The following is a 24,853-nucleotide window of genomic DNA, read 5'->3' as shown; positions in this document are numbered from 1 at the left end:
ATATGTAAAAGTACCACCAACACATTAAAATTAAGTTGCAATTCATGCATCTTGTAAGAAAAATTCAAATTACCACCACCAACACATTACAGGTAATGAAACAACTGCATTCAATGTTGCAGAGATCTTATGGATTAGAACAGGGGACAGACGAACGGACAAGACACCATTATCATTATATATCTTCTGCTTTTGAAACAGGGGTTTAAAAAAGACTTGCTTGGATATGTCATCCCCTCTTTTTTTTTCTTGTAATAAAAAAACTGCATATCAAAAAGTAGCATGAACATAACATGCACTTATGCACAGTGCTCCATATTCAGATACATTCTCTTAATAAAATTTCACGGTATGTTTTGTATTAGATTAGAATACCAATTTGTTTTTAGTGATTGCCTGGTCTCTGTACCCATCCAAGGGTTCAAATAATCACAAACCCCCCCCCCCCCCCCCCCCCTCCCCCCCCGAGATGTTAACACTCCAGGCAAGTTCAGTTTTGACAAAAATATCCTGTTTGACCCATTGGGACAAATGTTCTTATTTCTACCCTTTTTAATCTCACCTGATCTTTATTCCATCCCCTTGTAAGGTAGATATTATAATTGAGGAAATTAGTATTTCCCTGTTCTGCCATCTGTGTATCAAACTCAAGGAGTAATTCCTGCATCCATTCAAAGGAGTTGGTATCTGGACACACCCAGTAAAAATAAACCCTCCTTAACTTCATATCATCTGATGCTTTCATGCACTGATATCTGAAAAAGTCAATGAGAAAAAAACAGTTTAAAAATACTCAATACTAACAGCTCCAATGTCAGAGCACCTTTACTGGTAATTTTTTTTATTTTTTTTAAAAATTACTAAAACCTGTCTACACTGTATCCATTCTGGATTTAAAAATGTGTTCAGTTTAGACAGGTGTTTGATTTAGACAGGTGTTTGGTTTAGAAAGGTGTTTGGTTTACCAAGATTCATAATACATTTCAACTGAGAACTTTAAGAAGTGTCTGTTTGAGGCAGATTTTCTGAATACTCATGGTTTGATAGGTTTTCTGTTTATTCATGGTTTGACAAGTTTTCTGTTTATTCATGGTTTGGCAAATTTTCTGTTTATTCATGGTTTGGCAAGTTTTCTGTTTATTCAGGGTTTGGCAAGTTTTCTGTTTATTCGGGGTTTAGTATAGGCGGGTTTCACTGCATTTTAATGTTCCCCATAGATTCATGACCCCCATGAATATATAGAGTATCCTTTTACAATATCACAAACAATCTCCATTTGTCATTTGTCATAAAAAAACATATTCAAATATAGGTTTGTTTTTGCCAATATTCCAAAGTTCATAGGGTCTAACTCTTACAAAATTCAGTAGATAATAAATTTCTGGTAATATGCAGAACTAAATCTCATGTCCTACAAAATTTCGTGAAGTTTGGTGAAGTAGTTTATGAGGACTTGCACTTACTAAAGTGTCATGGACAGACTGACAAACAGGACAAAAACAATTTGTCTCCCAACCAAAGTTGGGAGAGACATAATTTATAGGTATAAACTTTATACAAACCTAATATGCTTGAGAACAGAAGCAAATGGTGTAACACCAATACCAGCAGCCACAAATACATCCACTTCATACCAAAATATATCCTGGAAAAAATGTACAGAAAATTACAATTTGGCTGTACCTGTGTATTATATTGTTGTTTTGGGGCCAGCTACAGCCTGTCCTGTGGTGTGAGCGTTTCATATTTCTATAATTGCATGGAGCAAAAGTGAAAAAAAAAAGTGACCTTGACATTGCTAAACAAACCTAGGATCTACAATAGCTCCTAGTATTATCACAAGCAACATGATAAGTCTAGAGGAAACTAAAATTTGTCTAGCAAGGTCAAAGTCCCAGTAGTTTCACTTTTAATCCGAGTGATTGTAAAAATATGGAGTCTGAAAGTACGAATGCTTGTTTTGATTTAATTAGAAATATTTGGTGGTGAGACTTGTGTTTATTTATGAGATTCATCTTTTGTTAGATGATTGCAGAGGAGTAAATAGGAAGACATTTGATTACATTGAAAATAAAATGAGTTGAAGCGAGATACACCAAACTCTGGGATCACCCTTTTGTGTTATGTACTAGTCAGGCTGCATTTTTGATAGTGGGTGGGAGCCTTATGCTCAATCATCAGTACACATGTTGTAAAATGAAGAACCACATATCAACACAGTGAACTTAAAAATGCATCATTAATGGTGCATGGTGTGTGTTCACTGAATGAAAGAGGCAAATATGGCGGACGTCTATACAGTAACCTTAGGTTGCAAAAAAATGGGAAAAGCACTAAAACTGTCCTATTAAAATTGAAATAGATGACTGGAACTCCATTGCTTCAATGTTTAACCATGGGCTGGCCATTTATGTCATTCTTTAAGCCCTCATTATCGCTGAGGTAAAATAATACAACATAAATGACAAGCCGGCATTAAAACAATGGTAAATAGGAGTTTCTGTGATTTACTTCCTAAATTCAATTTTGATTTTAAAATGTATTTGTTTTACCTCAGTTGCTGTTCCAAATGGGCCATCTACTGCCAACCTGTAAATACAAATTAAGTTTCAAGTTTGAAGTTGATTATTTTGTGGACAAAATACCTCAAAAAATACGCAAAAAATAGTATTCGCAAAATTGATTTTTAACAAGATATCTCTTTTTGGAACCACTAAAATTAACACCAGCAAATATGTTCACTTGACAGAATCCGCAAAAATTTGAAACTGCTTAAACATTTACAGTATCCAGGAGTTTGTGAGGAAGGAGATGGGAGTGAGGCAGCCCAGACAGGAACTAGCCATAACTCTACCAAACTTGCTTGGCATTAGAACAACATGTATTCATTAATTTTAAAGATTGAATTAAATTTTAAGACCACTATACAAAGAAATCTGTCAAACTCAAACCCATTTTACACTGACAGATTAGTCAGATAAAGCAGGTATGTGGTTTACACCGATTCAATCGGAATTGAAATTGATATATATGGACTTCAAGAGATATCTGGTGTACATAGGTTATCAGTTTCAATATTGACAGGTTCTACTATACATATACATGTACATTAGAATCTGTAGTGCCACTCAGCTGATCATCCTGACACCACCTTGACCAATAGATAAACCCATACAGCCATCAAACACAACCCCATAATTATTACAATATATATACTGTATATACTTAAGCAATTTGTTGAATGCTTGGATACTAAGGCATGTTCAAGGATATGTCCACTTCAATTATATTATTTGGTAAAGATTGATGTCAACAAATTATAGAGTATTAGTTGAATGTACAAACATTAGTTATTACTGGTTATGAGATTGTGGAATAATTTAAAATGTGGACATACCTTGTGGAATGGATTGCATGAGTTGGTTAATAGAAAAGTGATGGTTGGCCAGGCTACATGTTAGACTTTTTTTCTCAATAGCTCCAGCAAATTCTAGTAAAATGGTCCAAATTAAAACACCAACTGCAAAACTATATGCTAAAGAGTACAAAAATGTATGTGTCTAAAACCAAGAGCTACAGGACATAATCCAAACCTTTAGTTGAATGTTTATCATAAATTATCAGTTACAAAATGAAAAAACTGGAAAACATGCTCTTTTTTCATGTCTGTAAATAAGTTTAAACATACTACGTGTTACTATTAATATTTTTCTTCATGCCAGACTTTACTTCCTGGTTCACTAACAATAGACTTGCTGCAAGTCCTTCTCTTTGAATTTAAGAATAAGTGAAAATAGTTTATTAATTGCATGCAACCCTCTGATAGCAAACTGACTTCTTGTTTTGGAATGACAGTACTAGTGGATATCAGAGAGTTCATAATATAGACTTCGGTGTAATTTATTAAGATGCCAACAGCAAAAATAATTAAGGTTATGTTCAAATTGAGGAAAAACTGCAATTAACCACAAATATATTTCAACATGCCCAATATTCTTCTAAATACCTACAGGGAGACATTCCTAAATCAATATTAACACAACAACCCAATTTTTATTTCTAAACTAAGCCAAATCAATGATATTCAAGTTCTTATTAATTAATACAATTAAAATTGTCCACTTGTTTTCATGGAAGATCAAGAAAACAACCTATAGAACAGCCAAGGTAAACAGTAAATTGAAACTCATTGGAAAACTCAGGATTAGATAATCAACTGAGCCAATCCAAACTGTGCTGCAGCAACTCCTTGGACACTGTCCAATGTTGTCATTAACTTCCCACAGTCAAACAAAAATCAGTTGGGTTTCATCTAATCATAAGCACCAAGACTGACATTGAAGTAAATTGTTCAGACATATACATTTACATGTCTGTCCAAAGTGCACCATGGTAGCTGTACTGAGTGGTTTGCGGGTTTTCTTGTCATTCATTGAATCATTGGCTACTGTATATCCACAGTAATTTGGGAAAGTATCACAAAGGCTGGGAGGTCAAATAACCTTCAGTTATGTATACAGGTGTTTTCAGGGGCAGGTTCAAACACTTTGAAAAAGAAGGGTGCTAAGACATTATTTGCCATTTTTTTGTCAATTTTACACATAAAAATGACAAATTTTCCAAAAAATAGGGGATTTGCCAACCCCCTGCATCCCTCCCCTCCCCTCTGGATCCGTCACTGAGATCAAACTGTGTGAACTTAGCTGCTACACAGGGGTAGCATTATAAGTTCATTAATGGTAGAACTATACCCTTTTTTACTGGTATAACAAAATTAAGTGTCAAATCACATGGGAGGGTTCCAGGTGTTGGTACCCCCTTTGGTAAGAATAATTGATTACTTAATATGTGTGAAAATGTAACAGAAATTTAGCGAATGATAGCCTTGAACCCCCTTTTATATGCTTCTGGCTCCATCCCTGAACCGCATAGGCTTTATCAATTAAGCTTTTATGAAAATCATAGTATTTATCTTAAATATCATTTGAGGTTTTGCAATGTAGAATAAATTTCATAACCTGTACCTCGTGATATCACTTTTTTCTACATAAATATATATATTCTAATGTATATAGGTTCCTCAACACTGTTGGTAAATATCATAACTTTTATTGCTGTTAATTGCTGTGAGAGTTAATTAAATGAGAAGGCTAATTTATGTACCAAGAAATTGATAAGTGGGAGCTACATCATATATTAAAGAAAAAGAAAAGCTTAAAAAAATCTACAGCTTGTTCTAATGGACATGAAAATCAGTCTGTACTACAATTTATTTCATTTTATTTACTTAAATTAACTTTTTTTCTTTTTTTTGGAGGGGGAAGGGGTAAAATAATAATTCCATGACAATTGTAACATGAAAAAGAAAAGCTAAAAATCTTTGTTGTAATGAATAGGTACATTTATATACCTACTATATATCTACTGCAATTTTATTTTATTTTATTTTTGGGGGAGGTGGTAAATAAATAATTGCATTTCTTTGCAATGTCTAAATTCACTTTTATACTTTTTTTTTGAAGTATTAATACTGGAAACAAAAGAACTACTACATATACAGTATCAATATCAAAGAATCATGTACTACAACAATATCATAATCATAGTGGTAATTATTAACACATGTTCATGAAAATAACCTTCATAAGTCTAAAGCCATGTGGAAAATTATTTACCATGTAAACAAACTCTGGCTGAGTAATTTATATGAGAATGAGAATGTTTCATTAATACAGGTAACACCTGTAGATGAACAAGGTTGTAAATTTAGAAAGATTGAATTTTTTTACTTTTTACAGTTGTCTCTATATTCTTTGTTATACCACCCTCATCATTTCATTACTAGTGATAATAGTTATTGATTTTTTGAAATACAGCACTGCCAGTTTGATAGAAAGTTTATCACATTTAAATGTCAACAAGCTTTGAAAGTTTTAGGTTACATAAGTGAGGAAATTAACCTTTGAACTTTGGCCAGGTCAAGTTTACATCACACAGTAGATTAGGCTAGTTGGACAGACGCTTTATTTATTTAGTAGAGAGATTTTGTGAGGTGAAGATCATTATGGCTACAATGAACGGAAGAAACTCTTCAAAATCTTTTCAGTGTGGACTTTGTGATGTAAAAACTAAAGTTGCTTGGCAGTGCATTGACTGTGATTTTTACATGTGTGAAAAATGCAAAACAAAAATACACCCAAAACTCAAAAATGCATATGAACATAGGATATTGGAAAATTCAGAGCATGGGATTGAAAAGATGGATTTTAAGAATATCAAGTGTGTTAAACACCCTGGAAGTAATTGTATCAGTTACTGTGTATCTTGTTGTCAGGTCATCTGTGAACAGTGTGAAGCCAATGGGCATAGTCATCATACATACATTGGATTGTCTGAAGGGTTCAAAGGTCAAGCTGATAAGCTGAAGGAAAATAAGAAACATTGGCAAACAAACTTAGATGTGCTTTTGAAAAAGAAATCTATATTAGCTGACACTCTTAAAGCCGAAAACTTAAAACACAAAGACACAAAAAGAAAGATACATGCGCAAAATGCTGCATTGAAAAATGCAGTTGATGCATTGACAGAAAAATTTATTGATGAAGTTGACAATTTATGGGAGACAATGAAAAGCTCTGCTGAAAAGGAAGAGAAACAAATTGCTCTGTTGAAGAAGACCTACGAGTCTAACATGTCAAAAATTGATGATCTGGTGAAAACTAAGAATGCTGGGAAGTTTTTTGATGAGGTAGGAAAATTTCATCGCAATCTTGGGAAAAAACCTGTTGAAGAGACAAAAGACTTTCAATTCAAACCAATTCCAACCTTTTTACCAGGGGAGATAACTGATACCAATGTGGGAGTTTTACAAAATGTAAATACAGATATTCAATTAAAAGTTATTAATCAATATCAAACCGAAATCCCTAGAGTTGATTATATTTCACCAAATAACAAAGAATCTCTCTGGATCACATGCAATTCCCCAGGAATTTTACATCTTGTGGAGCCAAATGAAACATCATTACATACGAAGAAAACGATCAGAGAGAAGGTATTTGGAATGGCAAAAACTCTGACTGATGATATTTTACTGGTGACGGGAGGAGATTCACAATTGAAGCAGATTCCTCGAAATAAAGAGGAAGTTGTTGATACTAAATATAGCATAGGGACTATGATTCCAACAGCTCTCCATGTCAAAGATAATGAAGAAATAGTGATTGGCGCAATGAGCAGGGGACCAGCTTTCCCCATCAATGGAAAACGTGCTATTTTTGTCATGGACAAAGAGGGTATTGAACAAAACTTCTTCGAAAGAGATTCACATAATAAGAGAATATTCACATATACTGAAAACATAACAAGCACCAAAAATGGCAATTTGTGTCTCATCGACCAATACCATGGTGATGGAAGAGGACGGGTTATAATTCTTAGTCATAGCGGAGATATTCTTCAGACATACAGTGGCCATGCTGAACTGAATTCAAGAGACAGACCTTTTAAACCAGTAGGAATAGTGACCTCTCCTTCAGATAAAATCATCGTGCCAAATCTTAACTATCATATGCTACACATTCTAAACAGCTCTGGACATTTCATAGCTTATTTGAACACAAGTGATGTTGGGATATTACATCCGTATTCTCTAGCCTTTGATGATGTTGGGCAGTTATATATTGGATGTACAACTTCTGTTGGTAACTCAAACAAGGCTAAATTGTTCAAAGTTAAAATGTCATCATGATATAGATATTGGATATAAATCTCCTTCAGGAAGTAATACAAAGGATCAGTCAAAAGCTCTTATTTCTACGATGGATTACTAAGATAATAAATGGATTTATTACTGTACCGTGAAAATTAGTTTCAACCCTACCCCTTCTTCTGCCATATATATTTCATCAAAAAAATTTTTTAAAACAAAATTATCAGAGTTTTGGTAAAAATTTAAGATATTTAAAGCACTTTATAAAAATGTTCAAATCAAATGAAAATTTTAATCCCAAATTATTTGTACTTTTTTTTAAATAGGAGGCACACCCATACTCATTTGGCCTATGGAAAGTAGTTTGGGGGGAATTACACATTTTTCCTTTTTATTAGTTATAGAAAGTTTATGGGAAAAATAATTCTACTGCTTTTCATCACACTCCATATCTAGTGCTATTTTATTAAGGCTATATTTGACGTTGATTATCCTGTCATTTTTAATTGAAGCGATAACATAGGATTCATTGGCCTCAAATAGATGTATATGATAAGCCTGCTTTTTTACATTTCTCACAGCCAAAAAAATGGAAGTACACAGTATAATACAGGGAGATCTGTCTAAACCAAACCCTGAATAATCCTAAAACCTGTCTGAACCAGACACTTGTTTAAGGAGGTAAACCTAGGGTAAAGGTCATAACTCTTGAAATCAGTGACATGTTAGTGATATGTTTGTTTCATAATCAATTTCAACAAAGCCTCTCAAGCTTTCATTTGAAACAGAATGAAATCAGTCCAAGTTACCATGATGCTTACATGAGAGTGATTTTGATTGGTGAATACTAACGTTCCAGTGATTTGTAAGAGTTGTGTCCCTTACCCCAGTCTACCTCCTTAAGTCTGATTTTATCAATTTAAATGTATTTTGAACCTTGGTACACCTGTCTACACTGAACCAAATTTAAAATCTATCTCATTCAATTCATTAAATGAATGGGTACCAATAGCATTTGAGATAGTAAAACAATTTTCTGTTAAGCAGTTAAATTTAACATTATTATTACAATAAAATGTATCAAAGAAATATTCTAACTTCTCCGCAATAAACTGTGCACACCTTCAATATGTATACTATCACTGTGCACAGTTTGAATTATATTGGTTTAATACTTTTCGAGTAACAAATTACATAAAATTGGTAACCGTAAGCATAAAAGATGGATGGACAAAGTGATGAGCTGCTAGACCTACTATCACCGTTGGAGAAGCAGAAAAAAAGTGGAATTCTATGTACAAATAACTTACATGGGGATATTTGAGAATGATGTGTATTCCTCTTCATCATCAATATGGCAGACTTTGGCAAGGGCATCAGTCCAGTCTCCAGCTCGTCTGATGTGTACTGAGAAATAATCATCTTCAGGGGCCTAAGAATTAATTTTTATTGTTATTACAAAAATACCTATAATTCGATACTATACAAAAGAAGTTACCATTTGTTTTGCATCATTATTTTTAATTTAAGGAGGTAGATCTGGGTTAAGGGACATAACTTTTGACATCAGTGATATGTTTGTATATTTCACAAAAGCCTATCAAGCTTTCATTTGAAATGAAATGAAATCAATCCAAGTTACTTTGATGCTTTACACAAACATTTCAAAGATTTGTAAGAGTTATGTCCCTTACCCTAGATCTACCTCCATATCATTTTGGTAAATTGAGTTATAATTTCATTGAAATGTGCCTAAAATGAACATTTCAAGGGTAGATAACTCTGTCAAATGCCTCATTTTTCTAAGGTCTAACTAACCACTTCCTGGTCAAATGGCCACCCTCTATGTAGTACCAAAAACACACTGAACCTAGACCTATGCATTTTAAGTGCATTATTTTTGAGTATTCTCATCAAAAGTGGTAAAAATAAAGCTGAGAATGTGTACTTTAAAATCATATTTGTAATTACTACAAAAGTGTCTGAATATTGTTTGTATGTGTGAGTAATTTGCCTCCATGCTGTCATTTAGCAGAAAAGGTAAAAATGTTGATTTTCAGTATTTTTTATTCAAGTGAATTTTGTGAAGAATTTCTCAGTCATTGTACCATTAGATTATTGATTTTGAAAGCCTTATTTTCCAAACTTTGCAATGGTATGCAACTTTAAGGTGTCCTTTGTCCTGGGAATTGTCATACATACTGAATTTGGATTGCAATTTTTGCTTGCTTCATTTTGTTTTGGTCACTCATTCTTAAATGGTCCAAGTCTATAGGTGTTAACCTTTGAATATTTTATAGAGGGAGATCTCCCTCTGAAATTTTCTCAAAGCAGGAGATTTGTTAAGTTTTTGTTTTCAGGACATGCTTTCACAAAAATGATATGATTTTTTAGTCAAAAATTCAAATAAGATGGGGAGAAATTTCCGATTCTTATTAATCTCCTGCTTTGATACAAATCAATCCCAGCCTAAGTGGTATGACAACTTGTGATGATTAAATGCACAAGAAAATAATGATACTTAAGTAGCACTCCTGCTAAGAATCATTCAAAATGTGATTCATGCGTGAAAAGTCTACATATTTTTATTTTTTATATTTTGTTTGAACTGCCATAGTAAACAGAAATTAACATTCAGTTTTTCATATAACCTGTCTTTTAAGGAGTTAAAAATTGTATAGAATGCACTGCAAATTTCAAAATTAAGGGAGATGACTCTGTAAATGACATTCAAGTACAATTGAATCTATAGGGTTTTCAATGTTGATAAGCTCCTAAGAGCAGACAAATTAGAATGAATAATTACACATTTCATGACATAGACTCATAAAACATCTTAATTACAAAAATGAAAATATGTAGCCATTCTTGGAATGTATCACATTTTTCAGATTTTGCATGATTCTTACAGAGACAGCTACTTAAGAAGGTCATATGTGTCTTTTTCAAAAAACTTAAAAACAAACTATGCCATTCCTTTAACTTATATTTCAATATCTGGCAGTAAAATAGAAATTCAAAGCTCAAGTAAAAGGGGATAATTCAGCATTTAACAGGGTTCAGTGGAAAAGGAACTCAAGAAAAAGTATCTGGCCACAGAATAGAAATTCAAAATATCAAGTAAAGGGAGATAATTCTGCTTTAATAGAGTTCTGTGGAAAAGCTGCTTAAGAAAAGAAATATTGAAGTCAATGTAGCAACACATAAAGTTATATAAAATGCATTGTATTATTTAAAAATTTATCTGAACTAACATGTAAAATTTCATTTTCTAATAAAAATTAATAGCCTTGATTGCAAGGGGAAGTAACCCAATAATACTCACAGATGTCAATGTAAATGGATGCCATTCTAGACGAGAGATGCTAGGGCAGTGAAGAAAAATGTATTGTCCTGGCATCATCTTAAACCCTTTCTTTTTCATCTGAAGCTGGTATACTCTGGAGGGATGTTTGACCACCTGCATATAAGAAATAAATTAATTTTACATCAAAAATACAAGGAAGTCCCTATACAGAGTGGATTCCTGTTAATCACATTGCCTATTTGTCTGAAAAAATATGCAAATAACAGGAATATGTAATAAACAGAAATTGTCATTTTAAGGAAAAATTCCTGATATATTCAATGTTTATGTGGTGGTATATTCATTCCACATGCCTAATTAGATTCCTACTTTAGTGTCTAGTCAAAAGAAAGACAAAATATTGTTGTAAAAACAAATTTCTTAAGAAAACTGAGGAAATTCTCTAACAATGTATTGTTTTAACCATTTTGGTACATATTTTAGTAAATTTTGAAAAAATATTCATGCAATTATTAAAGCAGAATGTTCTCATTTTTGACCTTATGTTATACAAATAAGAGGATTTGTTTATGTGGATAAGATATAGGAAACGTTTTTGTTCTTTGAGTTTTTATGCAAATAACAGGTATGTCATTAAGTGGTATCCACTGTAATAACAAGTGAAGCTCACTCTCAAATGTAAAGAAATTTGTTGTATAATTCATCATACAGACTCGGGAAAAACTTTCATCCAAGCAAAACTGCAATTCAGGATATATTGAAGCTTTAAAAACAGTAAAAATGCAGGCTTGGCAAAATGTTTTTAATATGTGTATAATCCTTATTCAGAATTACTCTGACATTTTCAAAAAAGCTACCTCTGATTGGAAAGATCTTGATAAAACCCTGAAATCAACATTGAACCCAAAACTGTTCCTCCATTATTTTTATAAATATCTTGAATGTCCCAACAAATGCAGTTTACAATATAACACTTCAGTTCAATTTTCTCCTTTTGGAGTCTTCTGACAGCAACTTTATTCCTTCAATCTCATCAACATATAATGCCTAACCTTCCTACAACATTTCATCAAAATCCCTAAAGCAGTTTAAGAGGAGTTGGGCTTACAAGATTTTAACATGTAAACCCTGAAGTTGGATTATCTCCATTTGAAGTCCCCTAAAAGTAACTATATTCTGTTATGCACATCTACCTAATACCTATGATGCCTAATCTCTCATATATTTCATCAGAATCCTTTGAGAGGTTTAAGAAGAGTTGTGCTTACAATATTTTAACATGTTAAACACAGCAGTTTGATTACCTCCCTTTTGAGAATTCTAGCTGTTACTTTATTCCTTCAAACACATCTACATATGATGCCTAACCTTCCTATAAAATTTCATAAAAATCACTTCAGTGATTAAGGAGTAGTTGTACTCAAAAGAAATGTGGACAGAAATACAGACTGACAGATAGGTGATTGATATATATCCCAAAACTCTGTGGGGTGTGAAAATTATTTACCAAAACTGGTACTTATATGATGCCACCCAGGGCCCCCTTTGGATCCACCCATGTACTAAGAGTACTATTAAAATTTCCTAAAATAAACATACTTTTGTAACAACAACTCTCTGTTGACTTCTTATAAATCTGATAATTCTTTCTATTATGTAAATTGCTATTGGTCCTACAGTCCACATCCAGGCCTGAAAAAAAAATTTCATATTCCATTTGTTACACATAATCTCCATTAATCCTCAAAAAAAGACAAGAGCTATGTCTGTATTCAACATTTTTACTTAAGAGTTATGCCATAAATCTTAAAGAAAGGACATTATATGTTGTAAAACTTCCAGGCTCCAAATTTTATGGTTGTAAAACTTCATTTGGCATCAGAAGTTTAGAATTATGGATTAATTGTTCTATTTGTTTATGTAACATGGCACGGAGGTTGAAAAATACACCTGGAATATTTCATTTTGTCTCACTCATTTCTAAATGCAAGGATGCTTTTACAAAGCCAACAAAAAAAGCTGAAATTAGCAAGTGAAAGTAAATAATTGGTAAAAGAAGGTTCTAAAAACGTAGAATTCTCCAAAATAACAAAAAAAACTCAGCCCTGTAAATGTGGCAGTTTATTGTACATCACCTTGGCAGAAATTCCTTCAAACTCAGGAAAGGGGCATCTTACGTTCCCATTGGCATCTCTTCTACCCCAGAGAGCAGGTGTGGCAGAACAGTTTAAAGGGTTGTGTTGCTGAATACTGGCGGGAGTTTGTCTTCTCACTATACCTCTAAAAATAAATTCAGTAAAAACATCGAAACCAATTCTGCTTTCATTTCATGGATATATTTAGTCAAATCTCTTCAGCCCATAAAATTTTTGTCAAAAAGATGGCCACCTGTTAAGCCAGTTAAATAAGATATAGTGGCATCGTGAAACCTATCAAAACCAAACACTGAGGAATCCAAAAACCTGTCTAAACCAGACACTTTTAAAAGTCTCTATATATCAATATAAATGAATTTTGAACCTTGGTAAACGAAACAGCTGTCTTTACCAAACCAATTCTTAAGACCAAAAGTGGTTTGGTTAAAACAGGTTTCACTGTATTAATTTATGATGATCAAAACCTGTCAAAACTTCAAAAAATCATTCATTAATATACATTTGCATTGCACCAACATAATTGAACTACCAGTAACTACCAACTTAAAAACAGGCTTTGGTCATAATTCTTTGTTATAATAAAGGCTAAAAAGTCTCCTTCTCAATTTAAATTTGATCTGAAACTTTTACTGTTGAAAGCATTCTAAACCAAAGACCAATATACAGTCCTTGAACTCCTTATCAGAGTTTTGTGTCATTACCAAAATTCTTTTAGCATCATATTTTTATCACTGTATCTTCATAAGTGGTTTTCCTTTATAACAAGTACTTACTTTTTAAGAGGCTGTCCATGTAAAAGTCAGGCAGACCCTATTGTATGGGTGGCACAGGGTAAATATCATCTCTCTGAATTTCTTTATTCAATGCACTATTTATATCATAAGTATGTCAAATAGCAAAAAGATTTTTTTCAAACCTACAAGGGATGGTTCGGAAATTTCCATAAAAGAGCAAACCAAATTTTGCATGGAAATAAAGATTTATCTCCCTTTTTCAATGAATTTCGATGATTTCGGTGTATTTTTTTTTCTCCTTAACCGTTACAGTTTATCTAAAACCAACATTCAACTTTGAAAAGCAATGCATTTGTGATATGAAATGGATGAAAATACTTCGAAAACAGAATTTGTCTTGTGCAACCCACTGCCTGACTTTTGAATGGACATCCTCTTAATTAACATTTTCCTTTGCTTTTGAATGGAAGGAAGGAATGCATTTTCTTGAATTCACATGATCAAGTTTGGAAACTTAAAAAGCCTATTCTACTATTTATTTTTCTATCACAGGTTAAATGGTTATCTATTATTAATAAAATACTTCATGAGGTGCTGCTTAATATGACGGCAGAGGTCAAACCCTGAACAGTTTGTGCAAGTAAGGACAAACTATTCAAACTTGAAACAGCTTTGAATTTTTACTATAATTAGATATTGGATATTGGACACAGGATAAGAATTTGACCAGAACCAAGAAGGTCACTTTTTGGCCCCTCATTCCAGATTGCTTCCAGATGAAACCTCCAAAATCGATCCCAATCTTAATCTGGTGGTATGACCTCTTGTGGTACAATTTCAAAGCGATCCATTCTCCTATACCAAAGTTATCAAGAAATCAGAAAAATACTTGTTTCTGGCTCCTTTGTGACCCCTTATTCTTACTTGGTTCATATCAAAATCCCTGATATCAATCCAAGCCCCATACCTTATAATACAGTTTGAAAAAGATCCTTCCACTTTTACTCAAGTCACAATATTGTCAAGACAAACAAAACATGGTTATTTTAGGCCCCTATTTGGCTTCTACTTCCAAAAAAATCCAAGCTTTAGCCCAAAAAATCAATCTCAATCATCAATCCTTTGGTGATGTGGCAACTTTTAATACAATTTCAAAGAGACCTGGTCCATTTAAGTTAATGTCTGGACATAAAGAAAATGCTTGTATCAAGCCCTCCATTTTGGCCCTAACATCTGAAATGTTTAAGTGGCTGTCTTTGTAAGAATCATGCAAAATTTTAAAAATGTGATACACCCCAAAAAATGCTACATATTTTTATTTTTGTAATTAAGTTGTTTTATGGATCTATGCTATGAAATGTGTAATTATTCATTAAAATCTGCCTGCTCTTAGGTGATAATCCACACTGAAAATCCAGTAGATTCTATTGTATTAGAGCGCCATTTACAAAGTTATCTCCCTTAATTTTGAAAGCTACAGTGCATTCTATATAATTTTTATCTCCTAAGAGCATGGGTTACATGAAAAACCACATGTTAATTTCTGTTTACAATGACATTTCAAACAAAATATCAAAAATAAAAATGTGTAGGCTTTTTACCCATGAATCACATTTTGCATGATTCTTAGCTGGAGTGCTACTTTAATTCTTACACACCAAAATTGAAACCAGTCTGACCATTGTAGTATTTTAAAAGAATATTGTGAAATAATATCACAGACATTCCTATAATATTACTGGAATTATATAGTTCAATTCTATGAAATACTTGTTTTCTGCCCCTAATCCTAAAACTGTTGGGGCCATAATCCCAAAAATCGATACAAACCTTCCTTTTGTGGTTTGGTTTGGAAAGTGTTTGTAAAATTTTTAAAAGGGCAACCAATTAATGTTCAAGTTATTGCAGAAAAACCAAGTCTCTATGTACAGTGCCATACCACTACATGACTGCAATTTTTTTGTGGTCGTATAAAAACAAGAATGTGAGCAAAACAAAATTTACCTAAAATTTAAAGTAGTTCAGTACATTTGGTTTATAAACAAGGAAAAGAAATGCCCCTACACTTTACATTCGAACATTTGATTATTAACCAAATAAAACTTGTAATGTGACTGTCTCAGACACCGGGAGACACAGATTATGCCTACCAACATACAATCAAATGCCATTATCCATGTATAACAATAGGTGAAACATGGTAAGGAAAAACCCATAATTTTTATAGTGTATGTTGACTATTTGCACCATCAGAATCAAGGAAAACTGACAAGATTTTCCATATCATGCTGGACAATTGAGTTACAATTTCATTCAAATGCACTGAAAATGAACATCTCAAGGGCAGATACTTTATTGTCAGATAGGTGGGGTTTTGACATACATGTTTCTGATTTTTCCCATTTTGCCTGATTCTTAAATACACTTACACTTAAGTCTAAATTTTCTATAGTAAATCAAAAGTAACATTTTAACTAATTCCCTTAAGACACTTTGACTGTTATGTTTACCAAGTCAACAGGCAATAGTACCATCCTTTTTGTGTGTTTTTTTTCCTCTGATTCTCAATGGCTAATCTACAAAGTCCCAATATTCTCAGGGTTTATCAGTGAACAACAAATCAGATGACAGTGAACTATCATGGTCACATAATTTGTTCACAGATTATGAAGACATCATTATGGTTCAGTAAAATAAAGTATTTGTCGCCTGTTCATTTGGAAAACAATAAATTTATTACCCCTCGATACCAACTTTTACCTTCAACATTGCCTCAGGTAACAATAGTACCTACAGGTAATAAAGTTACTGTACCCCTATTAAACATTCAACAAATGTATACTGACTCAATGAGTAATCAAGGGAACAAATGTTCTAGCGGTAATCAAAAGAATGTAATCCAGGGACCAAGACCAAACATGGTAAACAGACACACACAACAAAGAACATAAAGTAAGTAAAATCAAACAAAGAAAGTAACAAAAGCAAATGAACAACTCGGACTCCACTAAAAACTGGGAGCATGGACCAGGTGCACCGGAAGGGTAAGTGTCCTCTGCTTTTCTAGAAACTGCCGAGTTGCTCATAAAAAGTCATAAGAAATATGGGAAAGTGGATATAAAAGTGCATTTATACTTGAACTTCAATATACCAGTTATTACTGAGTATGACTGATTAAGAATTCAAAAAGACAAGAGGAAGACATAAGAGTACTTATACAATATAATCCTATTGACTAAACCATTGATAGACTTTACCAACAGGATGTTATTACATGTTAGATAATAATTCAAGTACTGGTTGACGTGATAAATTCACATGTACAATATGCCTTTTATATGTCAAACCAAGGAAGACTTTGATTAAAGCAGTTTTTACAATTTGCTAATCAAATCGCAGGTGTTTAAATTTGTGGTGGTCCTAGATCTTGAAACCTCAATGAACTGGGACCTTTGAAATCTTGGGTCCTGGACATTCAACCCTTTTAATTGACACTTAACTGAGGACTTTCAATTTCTTCAATTGATTTTAAACTTAACAAGACAATATCCTTCCACTCTTGATTGTAAATTTGAACCTTGCAATGGACAAAGGCCATGCAAAGAAAGGTGAGACAAAAAATAAAAAAAATATATGAATAAAATGATAAAATTTCTCATGTAAAACTATGGGTATGTATTAATGAGCATTTAAGACTTTAAGCATTGATTTAATAGGTGGATTAGTAGTGTAAGAATCCCGTATATTTCAAGGTCCAAGGTCCCATTTCTAACCATCCCACAAAAAAAATCTTTATTACTTCCCCTCTTGTTACTTTTGAAAACAACATTCCATTGATTGACATATAAACACAAGGATTATACCACATTGAACATAATATCACCTAATTCAAACGTAAAAGAAGCCCATGCCTAATAAGAGGTTCTCAGAATAACAGCCAGTTCACTATGAATTTTTAAAAAAAGGTCATGCATTTATTAAATCTACATGTATATGACACAGGAAATAACATATAAATACTGCCTATTTTGGGGCTTAAATGATTATCTTACATGTACATTGGCAATAAAAGGTAGATACTGATTGTATATAAACATTATGAAATTGCTAAAAAAGAAATGAACTGGTATATGTAACAATGAATATTTTTTAAAATAATGTCACTGCCTTTCCAAGCAGAATCTGAAATACATAGAAGGTACTCATCAATTAAAATACAGGTATAAAGTATAATTAAGGAAACCAAGAGTCAAGCGGAAATCGAAAATATGCAATCAAATGACAAAGACCAGACAGGGAAAACGGACAAAGAACATACAAAAAAACAAAATAATACGTAAATAAGTAAATGAGCAACTCGGACTCCACTAAAAACTGGGAGCATGGACCAGGTGCATCAGTAGGGTAAGTGTCTTGTTCTTCTAGAAAGACCTGCCTAACCATAAATATACTTACTCAAGGCCATGTACAATCAAACCAATGAAAAATATCACAAACAAATGATGAATGAACCAGAAAACTTCAAAATATGATCGCCTGAAAATAGAAAAAAATCAATGTTTATCATTAATATCATTACCTGTATGCAGCAAAATTTAAAAAAAAATCTTACCTTTTTATATTCATTACAAAATAATTCTTGGATCTGTAACTACATGTTTTATGAATTTGGTATATAATTCAGAAATCACTGATTTTAAATATGGTTACCTCTTCTTGGTGTTCTTAACCATGCATGCATGGCTCAAATGCAGAGCATAGTAAAATAGTTTTTGTAACACATTTTCCATAGTGTAAAATAATATCATTGTAAAATTCTGTGGATAAATTATTGTTCATTGAATACCATTTTTTGTGGTTTTAGTGGATTGGTCAAATCACAAATTAGAATTTCTCGTAAGCGAAAACTGTAATGGTCTTGTGAAAATCGTGAATTCAAGAATTCCTGATATATTGAAATTTCAACAAACCACGAAAAATTTGATAAAGGCACCTTGACAGGTAAATAGATTAATATATTATAGTAAAGAATGATTTAAATCATTCTCCACTCAAGAGGGTAAAATTAATATTATAAACATTAGAACTCAAGAGAGCATGATAAAAATCCCAATTTTAGCATAGAGAGTTGTGAAATACACTAGTGTAATTTAAATCAAGAATATGCTGAAGGAGAATCGATTTCCTTCATGAAAGCTGTAGAAAACTTAAAAAATATTAAATAAGGGTAAAACTCTAGCAGAAATTTAACCGCTGTCTGGTGGTTAAAAAGTCATGAGGAACTATGTTTTGCACCTAAATTGCAGATTATAATCAATACTTCTTTTTTTATAAGAATACAAGTACCAGAAGTAGCAATATCAGTTCACCTACTTTGAAAGGCATAAAAGATGAACAAGAAAGCATTTTCGATTCATTGATTGACTGATTGTGGTATAATGTCCTATGGCAAAATACTTGACAATTCAAACAGACTGCTTGGTATTTAGTAAGTCTAAAAGGCTGGGCAAGATTTTTGTATGTGGTAACAGACAGGAGCAACAGCCCACAGATTAAGCATGTCACCCTTCGGACACCTTATTCTGATTCAGAGCTAATCAGTTATCACTCCATCTCTGTTATGCCACCTGCTTTGTGAAAACTGAAAATGTACTGCAGACTACCAATTATAAGTCTATGGTATGACTCAATCAGGAATCAAACTCACAACCACTCATACTTAGGAAATTCATTTGTAATTCATGATTGGCCTTAGAAGTGGTTAAATACACTACTGTCAACATGACATTTCATTTCTCCCATTTTAAGCCAGGGATTAAAAATGCATGTGACTTTTCAACCACCTGGCGGTGATTAAATTTCTGTTTGAGTCTTCCCACCATTTTACATTTTCCAAGATTTCTACAGATTTCATTGGAGAAAGAAAGATTCTCTTTCAGCCTATTCATGATTTAACTAATTTCTCCACTCTCTATAATAAAAGTAACATGTTTGCTAAGCTCATATGTTGAAAATCTTCATTTTACCATCTCAAGTGAAGAAATAATTCAAACCATCCATTACAATAGGAGAATCTAAATTTCTCCATTCTCCACAGTGGAGATATTGTGAGAAGAGTCACTATTTCAAATTTTGTTTGCAGTTTAATATATATACTTATCCCATATGCATTTAATGGTTCTTACAGGGAAATGCCATTTCAACTTCATACAGGAAAATGCTATTTAAGTAATAGACAGAATTGAAAAGTATTGAAACAGAGCTATTTTATCACATTTTTTACCATGGTGGAGATACATTTTGTACAGTGGAGGACAATAGGGACTCCAATATAAAGAATAGAGACATTAAAAATTAGTTTGATGGCAGTGTAACTAACGAACCTGATGAGTTCTGTTGCTGATGAGACCATGACAATTAATGCTAAAGTTATAACAATACCAGAGACTCCAGACAGAAACTTTAATGTGGAAAATATTGGGTCCTGTAATATAACAGATGATATACATGTATTATAAATAATATGTAGTAGGAAATGATTGGAATTTTAAAGTGGAAAAATAAACTAGATATAATGTGGGCTTTCGGAAAAGATGTCAACTAAAATCCACTTAAGTTCTACCGGAAAAAGTAAATGAGTAAAATACTATTGTGATACAAGTACATAAATGTAGTAGTTTTTGGAAAAATCATTTCCATTGTTAGTTGTAATTTCGTCAGTGCATAGTTCCAAATTCTGTGAATTTTACATTTCATGAGAAATTTGAATTGTGGTTTAACTGTATACTAAAAGCACTAAAAGCTAGCACTGTAAAAACAAAAAAACATAGTTTTTGGATGGCCATATTGTAATCCTTGCAGTGGTTGGAAGAAAATCTTGAAAGGGGCCATTTTCAGGTTTGTGGAAATATATCAAAAATTGTTAACAAACCATATTAATTTCTATTATGTGACGGGGCCATTTACTGTTAGAAGGTGAAAATGGCCTATGGCCCCTTGTCTTCCCAATCCTGACCTTGCAACAAATTACAAAAAGGCTGTATATGTGCTGGATTAATAGTTGTGTTTGTTGGATTAATACATGTAGCTGTGTTTGTTGGATTAATACATGTAGCTGTGTTTGTTGGATTAATACATGTAGCTGTGTTTGCTGGATTAATACATGTAGCTGTGTTTGCTGGATTAATACATGTAGCTGTGTTTGCTTGATTAATACATGTAGCTGTGTTTTCTGGATTAATACATGTAGCTGTGTTTGCTGAATTAATAGCTGTGTTGGCTGCTTTTTTTTTGTAATATTTTTTCTCCCATTTCTCTTAACATACTAGAGACTTACAGTTGGACCTCTGATAGGGTTAAGATATGTTGAGGAGTTTCCATTGCCAAGGCCGCTGAGGACCAGCAACAGTTGTCGATCGGCAGTTGGACTGTCATAAGCCTGGGCATATCTCTCTACATTGAACACATGGGCACCTACATGTATAGCTGAAATAAAAGAACAAATATCAGAACATGAAAATGCAAGAAGACAGAAATTACCCTGCTTTGAAATACATGTACATTTTTGTAGTAGGAAAAATTCAAATTTCAATTAAAAATGAAGCCTCCCAACCTGGCAATAGAACAACTGTGAAAATAGCATTATTTTGAAAACAAAACAGAAGAAAAAAAAGAAGGAACGTCAATTATGTTAGTACAGGGAATGTTCTTTATTTACATATTCAAAGAGTTCAACTGAGGTCGATTCCGTACATACTTTATTTCATTCCTCAAAAACCGCAATTTCTGAGGTATAGAGAATAATAAATAACATAAGATATAAATTATACAAGCAATATAAATACATAATATACATGTACATATTTTGCATTTTGATTCATTTTTAATAAATAAGTAGATAACATACTGTTTAGAAAAGAGTTAACCCAAAAACTTCAGTTTTTCCACAATTGCTCTAGTGAATTTACAAATGTTGAGGATGGTCTTTATAATTTCGAGTTGGCATTAAATCCTTCATCTTAAAAGTATTTGTTCAGACTCTGTACTTAGATTTCAAGCGTGTGTTCTTATTCATATTGATAAAGTATGGCAAGCCAAAGTGGACAAAAATCAATATTTTGAAATATTAGAAAATGAATTTTTAATATTAGAAATTCATTTTGTAATATTAAAAATTCATTTTGTAATATTAAAAATTCATTTTGTAATATTACAAATTCCTGATTTAGTAATATTATAAAACATCACACATTTTGTAATATTACAAATTGAATTTGTAATATTAGAAAATGTATTTGTAATATTAGAAAATGAATTTGTAATATTAGAAAATCATGTTGCAATATTGCAAAATCAATCACATTTTTTAATATTACAAAATGATTTTCTAATATTAACAAATCGTAATTGAATACAACAAATGTATTTTCTAATATTAAAAAATCAATTTGTAATATAAAAAAAAATATTGAAAAAGTGTTTTGTGATATAAGAAATCTAATTTGTAATATTAGAAAATGAATTTGTAATATTAAAAAATCATTTTTCAATATTAGAAAATACTCATTTTTGTCCACTTTGGCTTGCCATAATAAAGGGGCAGACAAATAATAAGTGGAATTCAACTGGAGTATTTTATTAAGATCAGAAAAGTTGCAATAGAAGAAAAGGTTACAGAAAGTTGAATTGATAATTAGGCACTGATATCTGATCATATTGAAACATATCCATCCTTACCAGTTAAGAGACAGATCACATTGAAACATTTCCATCCTTACCAGTTAAGAGACAGATCACACTGAAACATTTCCATCCTTACCAGTTAAGAGACAGATCAGACTGAAACATTTCTATCCTTACCAGTTAAGAGACAGATCACATTGAAACATTTCCATCCTTACCAGTTAAGAGGCAGATCAAATTAAAACATTTCCGTCCTTACCAGTTAAGAGACAGATCACACTGAAACATTTCCATCCTTACCAGTTAAGAGACAGATCACATTGAAACATTTCCACCCTTACCAGTTAAGAGATAGATCACACTGAAACATTTGCATCCTTACCAGTTAAGAAGCAGATCACACTGAAACATTTCCATCCTTACCAGTTAAGAGACAGATCACATTGAAACATTCCCACCCTTACCAGTTAAGAGATAGATCACAATGAAACATTTCAATCCTTACCAGTTAAGAGACAGATCACACTGAAACATTTCCATCCTTACCAGTTAAGAGGCAGATCACACTGAAACATTTCCATCCTTACCAGTTAAGAGACAGATCACATTGAAACATTTCCACCCTTACCAGTTAAGAGACAGATCACACTGTAACATTTCCATCCTTACCAGTTAAGAGACAGATCAAACTGAAACATTTCCATCCTTACCAGTTAAGAGACAGATCACACTGAAACATTTCCACTCTTACCAGTTAAGAGACAGGTCACACTGAAACATTTCCATCCTAACCAGTTAAGAGATAGATCACATTGAAACATTTCCACCCTTACCAGTTAAGAGACAGATCACATTGAAACATTTCCACCCTTACCAGTTAAGAGATAGATCACAATGAAACATTTCAATCCTTACCAGTTAAGAGACAGATCACACTGAAACATTTCCATCCTTACCAGTTAAGAGGCAGATCACACTGAAACATTTCCATCCTTACCAGTTAAGAGACAGATCAAATTGAAACATTTCCACCCTTACCAGTTAAGAGACAGATCACACTGTAACATTTCCATCCTTACCAGTTAAGAGACAGATCAAACTGAAACATTTCCATCCTTACCAGTTAAGAGACAGATCACACTGAAACATTTCCACTCTTACCAGTTAAGAGACAGGTCACACTGAAACATTTCCATCCTAACCAGTTAAGAGATAGATCACATTGAAACATTTCCACCCTTACCAGTTAAGAGACAGATCACATTGAAACATTTCCACCCTTACCAGTTAAGAGACAGATCACACTGAAACATTTCCATCCCTACCAGTTAAGAGACAGATCACATTGAAACATTTCCACCCTTACCAGTTAAGAGACAGATCACACTGAAACATTTCCATCCTAACCAGTTAAGAGATAGATCACACTGAAACATTTCCACCCTTACCAGTTAAGAGACAGATCACACTGAAACATTTCTATCCTTACCAGTTAAGAGACAGATCATATAAGCTATATATTGGTGGAATGTAATGTGTTTATCTAACTGTCTCCTTGCATTCCTGCTACAACATTTCTGAAAAGACAGAAAAAAAAATTGTTTATCAAGTTTACCCTTTTTTATCTTGAACCATTAATTCTTGACAAAACTACCATATTCTTCCAAGTATACTAGACACTTTTTTCAACTTTTTCTTTGTTTCAAGGAGGGTTGTACGCGGTATACATCAAATCAATGAGTTTCCAGATTTTTTTCTGTAATTTTAGGAAATCAGAACCTAAGTCATCAACAGAATATAACATCAAGCCATTTTGTATTTTTGAGAACAGTTTTATGTGAAATAAACAAATGAAGTTTTAATGCTATTCACAAATGTACATGTAATAGTTGTTTTATCCATCAATAACATTTTCTTGCATTTCATAGATTGTACGAAAAACCATAACTAGCTTATTAATTTCCTCTCAAATCACTCTGTCCTATTTATAACTTATTCTATTTCAAATGTATTAACTGTTCATTAGATGTCTGTTTTGGGGAACTTTTGAAGACTTCTATCAAATAAGTTCAATTAGTTGATATTGGACAGCAACCAGAATGGCTTGCAACATAATATGTCCTACCTACATGTATGTACAGCCACATATTTAATTCAAAATTAATCCATCCATTGAGATCCAAGATAATAGCAACCAAATTTTGTGATTCAAAGTAATTCAAATACAAACAATTGGGGTTTAATCATAATGTATAATGATAGT

At 32.6% G+C, this 24,853-nt stretch overlaps 2 protein-coding genes across 3 annotated transcripts in view; one reads left to right on the top strand and one right to left on the bottom strand.

The window, feature by feature from the left end:
- LOC148613701 (NADPH oxidase 2-like) overlaps positions 1-24,853 on the bottom strand; it is a 32,173-nt gene that overhangs the window by 3,706 nt on the left and 3,614 nt on the right. Inside the window, exons 4-14 of one of the 2 annotated variants that reach the window (XM_088587221.1) lie at positions 24,080-24,167; positions 21,245-21,393; positions 20,292-20,392; positions 18,364-18,444; positions 13,154-13,298; positions 12,618-12,710; positions 11,037-11,171; positions 9,022-9,143; positions 2,553-2,589; positions 1,563-1,645; positions 563-755 (exon numbers count right to left, since the gene is read on the bottom strand). In XM_088587221.1, coding sequence (XP_088443347.1) covers positions 563-755; positions 1,563-1,645; positions 2,553-2,589; positions 9,022-9,143; positions 11,037-11,171; positions 12,618-12,710; positions 13,154-13,298; positions 18,364-18,444; positions 20,292-20,392; positions 21,245-21,393; positions 24,080-24,167 — 1,227 coding nt within the window. Of the gene's footprint in view, positions 1-562; positions 756-1,562; positions 1,646-2,552; positions 2,590-9,021; positions 9,144-11,036; positions 11,172-12,617; positions 12,711-13,153; positions 13,299-18,363; positions 18,445-20,291; positions 20,393-21,244; positions 21,394-22,644; positions 22,660-24,079; positions 24,168-24,853 lie in introns of those variants that run through there. The other variant, XM_088587222.1, reaches the window with a different exon arrangement.
- LOC148613702 (uncharacterized) lies at positions 5,925-7,887 on the top strand. The gene has a single exon (XM_088587223.1). The coding sequence runs from the start codon at positions 6,065-6,067 to the stop codon at positions 7,748-7,750; it is 1,686 nt and encodes a 561-aa protein (XP_088443349.1). The 5' UTR covers positions 5,925-6,064; the 3' UTR covers positions 7,751-7,887.

The sequence above is a fragment of the Perna viridis genome, chromosome 6, assembly GCF_037379345.1.
Source record: "Perna viridis isolate PV_CMFRI_1.1 ecotype Kerala chromosome 6, ASM3737934v1, whole genome shotgun sequence".
Classification (NCBI taxonomy): Eukaryota; Metazoa; Mollusca; class Bivalvia; order Mytilida; family Mytilidae; genus Perna; species Perna viridis.
This window is presented reverse-complemented; position numbering and strand designations above follow the sequence as displayed.